Source organism: Chelonia mydas, chromosome 1 (genome assembly GCF_015237465.2).
Source record: "Chelonia mydas isolate rCheMyd1 chromosome 1, rCheMyd1.pri.v2, whole genome shotgun sequence".
Taxonomy (NCBI): domain Eukaryota; kingdom Metazoa; phylum Chordata; order Testudines; family Cheloniidae; genus Chelonia; species Chelonia mydas.
In genome coordinates this window covers 261,255,534-261,266,555 of record NC_057849.1, presented here as the reverse complement: position 1 = coordinate 261,266,555, position 11,022 = coordinate 261,255,534, and the positions used below count along the sequence as shown (strand labels likewise).

At 45.2% G+C, this 11,022-nt stretch overlaps 1 protein-coding gene and 1 long non-coding RNA gene across 2 annotated transcripts; one reads left to right on the top strand and one right to left on the bottom strand.

Moving 5' to 3' along the window:
- Positions 1-3,708, bottom strand: LOC119564290. Its single transcript, XR_005223085.2, has 2 exons — positions 2,995-3,708; positions 1-759 (listed from the first exon to the last, which is right to left on the bottom strand). It is a non-coding gene; the product is annotated as an uncharacterized LOC119564290 (long non-coding RNA).
- LOC102945654 (histone H1-like) lies at positions 525-2,804 on the top strand. Its single transcript, XM_037883509.2, has one exon. The coding sequence runs from the start codon at positions 1,330-1,332 to the stop codon at positions 2,080-2,082; it is 753 nt and encodes a 250-aa protein (XP_037739437.1). The 5' UTR covers positions 525-1,329; the 3' UTR covers positions 2,083-2,804.
- Positions 3,709-11,022: the final 7,314 nt, after the last annotated feature.

Sequence of the window (11,022 nt, the reverse complement as noted above, 5' to 3'; positions counted from 1 at the left end):
TGACATTATTACCAGAATCTTCCCTGGATATTTAAGTCGACACTTGCTTATTAGCTGTTACAGGCTAATCAAATAGTATATGATGCCTTAATTTTATCTTTCACATTATATTATCTTCTGTCACAGAATCAGCTTCTTTCTGCTTTTTTAGGATATGATTTGTGGGCTAGTTGTCACCAGCTTAAACCCAAGATCATCACAAGAAGTGAGAACTGTTATTCTGGAATGCAAAGAGAACATAAAGTTTCATTCCTTTGTTGTGAGTGCAAAGTAGGTTACAGATAATTCAGTCCTTTTCTGAAGTGATTGGCTCTGAGAAGATATACAGAAAGAGAGATTTAAAGTTCCCTTTAGCTGTTAAAAAGGCATCAAAATGAGTCATATTATATTAGTGCTACAGAACATATACAACAGTCTCCTGCAATTCAGACAACTAAATAAAGTGTTATCATTAATTATACGCTTTAAAGAAGCCACCTTTATATAACATTAAATTAAATAGAAAAAAATAATTTATTAACTGAATTTTCATCTCTAGATAATGGTATCCCTATAGTTTATGTTTATACTACAACACTGTACCTTAATTGTTGTTTTAATCAATAATGCTGTAAAAAGAGACTAAAATACAAAACAATATTTAGCAAATTATTTGCTTGATACATTTTAAAAAGTTACTTTTTAAGGGAAAATACAAATAACATTAAATTACTTTGAAACTGTAAAATAGGCTAGTGTGCTTATCTTCAGTCGGAATATCTGGAAAGGCAAAATATAACAATTATTTGCATAAATGTTCAGAGCATAAACATCCTTTTATAAGTATTTAAAAAGTCCCTCATGATTTTGTTTGTGGCACTATTTCAGCGGAATTAAATGATTATAGGAGGTAAAAGACATTGTTAAGGGAGCCAATTCGTATTCTGTTTTCAAAACTCAGGGACAAGTTTGTGTTACTTCCTTCTCTTCAAAATTAATTTACGCTGAGGAAATCCATTCATATACTTAGTTTTATACTCTGACTTGGAGAAAACGCCCTAAAGAATAATATTTCATTGTGAATGTAATTCTATTGACAACTGTACCATTTTCATTTGTAAGCACAAACAAGTTACCCTCTCCCCAGGTCTCTCTAGCTTCAGGTTCCAGAGTTTATGGGCTCTTCTTTAACTCATCTTTATATTCTACAAGTGAAAACTCTGTAGACTAAAAATACCTTGTTTCCTCTTTACCCAGCTAAGAAACTGAGCGATTTGGTAGCAGATATTATGTAAAAAATGAACTTTTTAATTACAAAGAAACACAAATTGAACTGCCAGGCCTTTTGCAATGAAATTGGGCGGGCTCTTTAACTCACCAATAAGACCTCAGTTCATCTCTAAAAATACCAGGCAGCTGATCTGCTACAGTTTGTTTCTGTCCCAGACTGTCAGATACTCTGCCAGTATGTTAGAAACGGCACCTATTGCCTCTCCCCATGTCACTGCTCCTGGGGAGAAATCCCTCGCCAAAAAAACGAAGACGGCAGAAGGAGGCACCAAAGCTCACAAACCCCCGGGTCCCAGCGTGACCGAGCTGATCACCAAGGCTGTGTCCGCTTCCAAGGAGCGTAAAGGGCTCTCCTTGGCCGCTCTTAAGAAGGCTCTGGCCGCCGGAGGGTACGATGTAGAGAAAAACAAAAGCCGCATCAAGCTGGGACTAAAGAGCCTGGTGAGCAAGGGCACCTTGGTGCAGACCAAAGGCACCGGCGCATCCGGCTCCTTCAAACTCAGCAAAAAGCCTGATGTGACCAAGGAAAAGACGCCGAAGAAAAAGGCAGCAGCAAAGCCTAAGAAACCAGCTGCTAAGAAACCCGCCAGCGCCTCCAAGAAACCAAAAAAGGCTGCGGCCGTGAAAAAGAGCCCGAAAAAACCCAAGAAACCAGCAGGTGCCGCAGCCAAGAAAGCGGCCAAGAGCCCCAAAAAGCTTATAGCCGCTAAGCCCACGAAAGTACCTAAGAGCCCGAGTAAAGCCAAAGCGGTGAAGGCCAAGTTTGTCAAGCCGAGTAAACTTAAAGTAGCGAAGGCGGCCCCCGAGAAGTGAAACTGATTAAAGAGGAAAGGAATCGTCTCAGCCAAACAAACCCAACGGCTCTTTTAAGAGCCACCCATCCCTTCCCAAAAGGAGCTGAAATGTCGGGATCACTTACTTAATAACCTAACCGTGTCTCTCTTGAAGGGCAGAAATTCCCTTCTCAGGTGGCAACAGAAGAGGACAGATACACGGCTCTGGGAAAGCGGATTTCTTACTACCTTTCTTATCCTACCTGCTCCATATCAGCTTTAGTCCCGCGCTCTCGGAGAAAAACAGTCTGAAATGCTAAATTTTTAGTGATCTATAGACTAAAGTCTCTTTTCTGACCTGGAAGGAGCAGGAATAGGGATTAGAGCCGTAGTTAGTTTGAAAAACCCGCACTTTTATTTTCTTTAACAGTAATTTAACAGTATCATAAGAGGGGGAGGGAGGGATTAGAATCTATATGAACTCACACTGCCCCTCCTTGAGAAGATTAATGGCTACAAAATTATTCCCCCCAGGAAATCTATTTGTTTTCCAGTCAGATTTGTGGGCTATTTTGAACTCTACGTTCTTTTAAATCGGCATCCAAGCAGTGGGTAGGGGAACCCTGCTCGTTGTTATTACCCTTTTGCTATAATATACTTTTCATATAGATTCTAATCCATTCCCCACTCTTATGATACTTCTGAATTACTGTTTCCAGAGATAAACCGGGAATAAATAAAATTTCTTTTGTAGTTGTTTCACTTGTCTCAGAAAGTCAGATAATTTCAGCTCTTGCTTGTTAAGCTCCTCGTCTTTACGGATGGCGAGCTGCCAATGGCGGGGAATGAGTCTGGCTTTCTTGTCCCGAGCAGCATTCCCAGCCAACTGGAGAATCTCAGCGGTGAGATATTCCAGCACCGCAGCCATATAGACCGGGACTCTGGCACCTACCCGCTCCGCATAGCGACCTTTCTGAAGCAGACGGTATACACGGCCCACTGGAAACTGCAGCCCAAGAGCCCGTACTTTACCTCCCTGCTTACCTCGGCCCGACGTTATGACGCAAAAACTATTAAATGCGCCTCACTCAAAAAAAAATGTGTGTGTGGGGGGGAGATAACGTTTTCACACATTGCTTTTATATCTCTTCTCTTTTTACAATAAAACGGCTTATGATAGGCTAAAATGTTCACAGATCTGTCAACGTGCCTTGGGGATGAGGATCTACCTTTAACCAATGGTGAGGTCGGATGTGAAAGTTTATATGTCTAACAGCCAATAGTTAACCAAGAAAAGCAGTCCGCTAATTTGCATTAATAGTGGGGCAGGAGCTATTATTCTATTGTTTTTGTGGTTCAACTAAAAAGAGAGGGTTACTTTTAGGACCCTCCGTCTGTAACACAGGAACATAACTCATTTTAAACGTTCCATTTAGTGCAAGACACTCATCAAATTTCAAAGCACCCTGCCTAAAAGACATTTTGATACGCATAAATTACGTTAGATGAGATATCTAAACTATGTTGATTGCATGCTTGGCCACCGGTATTTAACGTTCCCGCAGCAAGCTTCTCATGGGAACATTGATTAAAGGTGTTCTTCCCCCTTATTTGGTTTATGAACTATGCTTATAAATAAAAGCGTGCACACCGTGATGGCTGCTACTTTGAGCCCTGGTCTAAACTAGGACTTTAGGTCGAATTTAGCAGTGTTAAATGGATGTAAACCTGCACCCGTCCACACGATGAAGCCCTTTTTTTCGACTTAAAGGGCTCTTAAAATCGATTTCCTTACTCCACCCCTGACAAATGGATTAGCGCTTAAATCGGCCTTGCCGGGTCGAATTTGGGGTACTGTGGACACAATTCGATGGTATTGGCCTCCGGGAGCTACCCCAAAGTGCTCCATTGTGACCGCTCTGGACAGCACTCTCAACTCAGATGCACTGGCCAGGTAGACAGGAAAAGGCCCACAAACTTTTGAATCTCATTTCCTGTTTGGCCAGCGTGGCAAGCTGCAGGTGACCATGCAGAGCTCATCAGCAGAGGTGACCATGTTGAAGTCCCAAAATAGCAAAAGAGCTCCATCATGGACTGAACGGGACGTACGGGATCTGATCGCTGTATGGGGAGAGGAATCCGTGCTATCAGAACTCCGTTCCAGTTTTCGAAATGCCAAAACCTTTGTCAAAATCTCCCAGGGCATGAAGGACAGAGGCCATAACAGGGACCCGAAGCAGTGCCGCGTGAAACTGAAGGAGCTGAGGCAAGCCTACCAGAAAACCAGAGAGGCGAACGGCCGCTCCGGGTCAGAGCCCCAAACATGCTGCTTCTATGATAAGCTGCATGCCATTTTAGGGGGTTCAGCCACCACTACCCCAGCCGTGTTGTTTGACTCCTTCAGTGGAGATGGAGGCAACATGGAAGCAGGTTTTGGGGATGAAGATGATGATGAGTAGGAGGAGGTTGTAGATAGCTCACAGCAAGCAAGCGGGGAAACCGGTTTTCCCGACAGCCAGGAACTGTTTCTCACCCTGGACCTGGAGCCAGTACCCCCCAAACACACCCAAGGCTGCCTCCTGGACCCGGCAGGCGGAGAAGGGACCTCCGGTGAGTGTACCTTTTAAAATACTATACATGGTTTTAAAGCAAGCATGTGAAAGGATTAATTTGCCCTGGCATTCAGGGCTCTCCTGGATGTACTCCCAAAGCCTTTGCAAAAGGTTTCTGGGGAGGGCAGCCTTATTGCGTCCTCCATGGTAGAATGCTTTACCACTCCAGGCCAGTAACACGTACTCGGGAATCATTGTAAAACAAAGCATTGCAGTGTATGTTTGCTGGCGTTCAAACAACATCCGTTCTTTATCTCTCTGTGTTATCCTCAAGAGAGTGAGATATCATTCATGGTCACGTGGTTGAAATAGGGTGCTTTTCTTCAGGGGACACTCAGAGGTGCCCGTTCCAGCTGGGCTGTTTGCCTGTGGCTGAACAGAAATGTTCCCCGCTGTTAGCCTCGGGGAGGGGGGAGGATTGAGGGGGTAGCCACGCGGTGGGGGAAGGCAAAATGCGACCTTGGAATGAAAGCACATGTGCTATGTATGTAATGTTAGCAGTAAGGTTTACCCTGAAAGAGTGTAGCCATTGTTTTATAAAATGTGTCTTTTTAAAATACCGCTGTCCCTTTTTTTTGCCTCCACCAGCTGCATGTGTTTCAATGATCACAGGATCTTCTCCTTCCCAGAGGCTAGTGAAGATTAGAAAGAAAAAAAAACGCACTCGTGATGAAATGTTCTCTGAGCTCATGCTGTCCTCCCACACTGACAGAGCACAGACGAATGCATGGAGGCAAATAATGTCAGAGTGCAGGAAAGCACAAAATGACCGGGAGGAGAGGTGGCGGGCTGAAGAGAGTAAGTGGCGGGCAGAAGACGGGGCTGAAGCTCAAATGAGGCGGCAGCGTGATGAGAGGAGGCAGGATTCAATGCTGAGTCTGCTGGAGGATCAAACCAATATGCTCCAGTGTATGGTTGAGCTGCAGCAAAGGCAGCTGGAGCACAGACTGCCGCTACAGCCCCTGTGTAACCAACCACCCTCCTCCCCAAGTTCCATAGCCTCCTCACCCAGATGCCCAAGAACGCGGTGGGGGGGCCTCTGGCCAACCAGCCACTCCACCACAGAGGATTGCCCAAAAAACAGAAGGCTGGCATTCAATAAATTTTAAAGTTGTAAACTTTTAAAGTGCTGTGTGGCATTTTCCTTCCCTCCTCCACCACCCCTCCTGGGCTACCTTGGTAGTCATCCCCCTATTTGTGTGATGAATGAATAAAGAATGCATGAATGTGAAGCAACAATGACTTTATTGCCTCTGCAAGCGGTGATCGAAGGGAGGAGAGGAGGGTGGTTAGCTTACAGGGAAGTAGAGTGAACCAAGGGGCGGTGGGTTTCATCATGGAGAAACAAACAGAACTTTCACACCGTAGCCTGTCCAGTCATGAAACTGGCTTTCAAAGCTTCTCTGATGCACACCGCGCCCTCCTGTGCTCTTCTAACCGCCCTGGTGTCTGGCTGCTCATAACCAGCAGCCAGGTGATTTGCCTCAACCTCCCACCCTGCCATAAACGTCTCCCCCTTATTCTCACAGATATTGTGGAGCGCACAGCAAGCAGTAATAACAGTGGGAATATTGGTTTCGCTGAGGTCTAAGCGAGTCAGTAAACTGCACCAGTGTGCCTTTAAACGTCCAAATGCACATTCTACCACCATTCTGCACTTGCTCAGCCTGTAGTTGAACAGCTCCTGACTACTGTCCAGGCTGCCTGTGTATGGCTTCATGAGCCATGGCATTAAGGGGTAGGCTGGGTCCCCAAGGATAACTATAGGCATTTCAACATCCCCAACAGTTATTTTCTGGTCTGGGAATAAAGTCCCTTCCTGCAGCTTTTGAAACAGACCAGAGTTCCTGAAGATGCGAGCGTCATGTACCTTTCCCGGCCATCCCACGCTGATGTTGGTGAAACGTCCCTTGTGATCCACCAGAGCTTGCAGCACTCTTGAAAAGTACCCCTTGCGGTTTATGTACTTGCCGGCTTGGTGCTCCGGTGCCAAGATAGGGATATGGGTTCCGTCTATGGCCCCACCACAGTTAGGGAATCCCATTGCAGCAAAGCCATCCACTATGACCTGCACATTTCCCAGGGTAACTACCCTTGATATCAGCAGATCTTTGATTGCGTGGGCTACTTGCATCACAGCAGCCCCCACAGTAGATTTGCCCACTCCAAATTGATTCCCAACTGACCGGTAGCTGTCTGGCTTCCACAGGGCTATCACCACTCGCTTCTCAACTCTGAGGGCTGCTCTCATCTTGGTATTCATGCACTTCAGGGCAGGGGAAAGCAAGTCACAAAGTTCCATGAAAGTGCCCTTACGCATTCGAAAGTTTTGCAGCCACTGGGAATCATCCCAGACCTGCTACACTATGCGGTCCCACCAGTCTGTGCTTGTTTCCTGAGCCCAGAGTAGGAGTTCCACCGCATGAACCTGCCCCATTAGCACCATGATGCATGCATTGGCAGGGCCCATGCTTTGAGAGAAATCTGTGTCCATGTCCTGATCACTCACGTGACCGCGCTGACGTCGCCTCCTCACCAGGTATTGCTCTGCCAGGTTCTGGTGCTGCATATACTGCTGGATAATGCGTGTGGTGTTTAATGTGCTCCTAATTGCCAAAGTGAGCTGAGCGGCCTCCATGCTTGCCTTGGTATGGCGTCCGCACAGAAAAAAGGCACGGAATGATTGTCTGCCGTTGCTCTGACGGAGGGAGGGCGACTGACGACACGGCTTACAGGGTTGGCTTACAGGGAATTAAAATCAACAAAGGGGGTGGCTTTACATCAAAGAGTATTTCAGGCAGGACTTCATGGAGGGTTCCAATAAGAAATGGTGCACCTAAGTAATTGTTCTTACTGGAACAAGCGGGTTGGTCTGGCCTCTGATTGATACATGGCTAGATTTACCTCGCTGCACCTTCTCTGTGAGTGACTGCAGTGTGACCTACAGGAATGAGTCCCCTAGACTGGGGGGCGGGGGGAAGCAAATGAGTACAAAACAAATCTGGTCTATTTCTTGTTTTGATCCACTCCATCTATCTTTTACATCTTTGGCTGGCAGCAGACAGTGCAGAAGGACTGCAAGCCATCCGCATCTCATGGCTGCCCGGCAGAAGATGGTACAATAGGACTGCTAGCAATCCATATCGCCTGCCTGCTCACCATAAGATGGTTCAATAGGACTGACTGCAGGACTAAAGAGAATGACCTGGTCAAGTCACTTCTAATGTAGTCCCTGCACCCATGTCTGCCCAGGCGCTCCTGGCCGACGCAGCCAGGAGCACCTCAGACATGACGATGACGGCTACCAGTCCTACTGTACCGTTTGCTGCCACAAGGCAAGGGGTTGCTGCTGCTGTGTAGCAATGCAGTACCTCGTCTGCCAGCACCCAGGAGACATACGGTGACCGTTACCTGAGCGGGCTCTATGCTTGCCGTGGTACGGCGTCTGCACAGGTAACTCAGGAAAAAAGGAGCGAAAAGATTGTCTGCTGCTGCTTTCACGGAGGGAGGGAGGGAACAGGGGCCTGAGGATATGTACCCAGAACCACCCGCAACAATGTTTTAGCCCCATCAGGCATTGGGATTTCAACCCAGAATTCCAATGGGCAACGGAGATTGCAGGAACTGTGGGATAGCTACCCACAGTGCAACACTCCCGAAGTCGATGCTTGCCTCAGTACTGTGGAAGCACTCCGCTGAGTTAATGCACTTAAAGCATTTTCTGTGGGGACACACACACTCGAATATATAAAAACGATTTCTAAAAAACCGACTTCTATAAATTCGACCTAATTTCGTAGTATAGACATACCCTAAGTAGTATTAGTGATTAAATCAAGACATCTAAAAGGCTGCCTAGGTTCTCCCACACCAAACGTGATTTTAAGATATTAAGAGCATTTTATTGGTTTTATATTTAGCCAGGACAATTTTATATAAATCAAGTACACAGTATTCTTGATATTAGAAGGGCAGATGTCGTATAAGGATTCTCAAACTGGGGGTCAGGACCCCTCAAGGGGTCGTGAGGTTATTGCATGGGGATCACGAGCTGTCAGTCTCCACCCCAAACTCCTCTTTGCCTCCAGTATTTATGATGGTGTTAAATATATATAAGGTGTTTTTAACTTATAAGGGGGGGGGGTCTCACTCAGAGGCTTGCTATATGAAAGGGGTCGCCAGCACAAAAGTTTGAGAACCACTGTGTTATAGCTTTATCCAGTGTGAATGTAATGGCTCTTAGGAGAGTTTTTGTGTTGTCCTCCAGCGTAGTTATTAAGTATGAAAATTTGGTGGCGTAGCTTTTAAGCCTTCTCACTCCAGATGCTCCAGCCTCAGCATCCTTCGCATAACGGTAACCCTCTTGGTGTAAATAGCACAGAGATTACCGTCTTTAAAGAGTCCTCCCATGTGTGTGCACTGTCTGCTCTGGAAGGTCAATTATTCTGAGCAGATGGGGGCTGGACTAGAGCTCTGGTCCATATGGCCATAGTTCTGGAATATCTGATCACTGAAATTCTTGAGCTGCTTGCTAGACAGTACTGCTTGGGACAGCAAGAAGAAAAGGAGTACTTATGGCACTTTAGAGACTAACAAATTTATATGAGCATAAGCCTTTGTGCGCTACAGCTCACTTCATCGGATGCATTCAGTGGAAAATAGGATTATCATCCCCCACTATCTACAACTCTTTACACATAATGACGAGGAGGTCTGTAAGGCATTAAATCTAAACACACACACAATTTAAAAGCTAAAAGCAATCTACACTGTCACAAATTTAATCCACTGTTTTGAGCCAACCTGATTTTAGTTTGATCGTTGGTTATTTTACTTGTTCTTGGCCTTGTTGCTCTCTGTCTTATTGGGCAAAAGCATGGCCTGAAGGTAGGCAGGACACTCCCTTGCGACCAAGAAGATATATCAAGCTAAAATCAGTCCAAAACCAATCCAAAAACTCTTCTAAGAGCCACCTGCAAGGTCAAAGTAAGGATTTATTTATGTTTTAAGATCCAATAGGAAACAGGGTGACAGAAAACAATGAAATCCTTATCCTATAAAAATCAATGGCAAAGCTTTCATACACATCAGTGGGGCCAGGATATTCCCCTTATTTTTCAAACAGGAACTATGTTCAAACAAGAGCAGTGGCATTTTCCCCTCCCATGAACACTGAATTAAATTGTGGTCAGTGTAGGTCGCTTTCAGCTTTTAAATTGTGTGTTTGTTTAGATTTAATTCATAGTCATCCATTTTCCACTGCATGATTTTTACGAGGAACAGACAGTATTTATCTCTACACCTCTCAAGTCCCACACACTTCTCTTGCAGGTTATTTGTGGTCAGATCTAGGAGAATAACGGTCTGCAAAGGGATGGCCAATCTGTTTGTAAATCAAACAGGAAACCCTGGGGAATAGTTTGGTGCGGAATGCGTATTCAAAACCACTCCCTGCGACAGACTGCAGGGGCGTTTAGGTAGCTCCGTTAACTGGTAAAATAGGACAGGTTGGGATTGGGCACTCCTTGCACAGCGCGACGTTTTCAAACGTACAAAAGGGTTTATCACCCACCAATTCTTGCACAGCGCGGGCTTTTCAAATTTACGAAAGGTTTTAGCCACCTCCCCGATGCAAAAGGGGGTTTTGCCTATAACTCACCAACAGCTTTGCTTCTCTGACTGTCCTGGCTTTTGTCACTTGGAAACTGAAGCCGCTGTGCCACGGCAACAGACCTCTTCCATCCCTTACGCTGCAAAATTGTGCCTTTTCCCGCGTAGTCTCCTAACCGTGGAGTGTATAAAGAGACAATGCTTGTCTCCCGCACTAATCCCAGTTACCTACTTTGGAAAATGCAACTTCCAAATTGATTTCTGTAACTCTCAGTCTCAAAAGAATATTAGCCACTGTTATGAGTATTAAGGGTATCTCGACAATACTAATTTGTAGCTAGAGCAGCAAAGCCCTCAGTTACGATTACCTTTTTCGGGGAGATCCAGGCTGCTGCTGTGGCCGGGGAAACTAGCTAAAGAGACTGTGTCTGATGCTACCGAGGCCGCCTCCAACCACATGCTTTCTTACTCCAGAAAGTATTTTGAGCCACCAACTCAATAAAAAAGATGTAATCCATTAAAACGCATCTGAACACGTTTCAAATTAAGAATTAAATAATGCAATAACAAACGAGCGAAAGTAGGTTTTTGTGTATTTTAAGTTTCAGCATTTCCGGTTTTCCAAAGTGTGTAAAAGGAGCTGGTGAACACAACCACAGCTGCTTTTATATGTAAAATTTATAGTAGGCGGATTAATAGGTTTTTTTTTGCTTGTTTCAAATATAGACTCCAGCACCAGCAAACAAATGTAGTTTTCT

Coding starts and splice junctions, on each gene's coding strand:
- LOC102945654 (XM_037883509.2), top strand. CDS start 1,330: ATGAAATTGGGCGGGCTCTTTAACTCACCAATAAGACCTCAGTTCATC.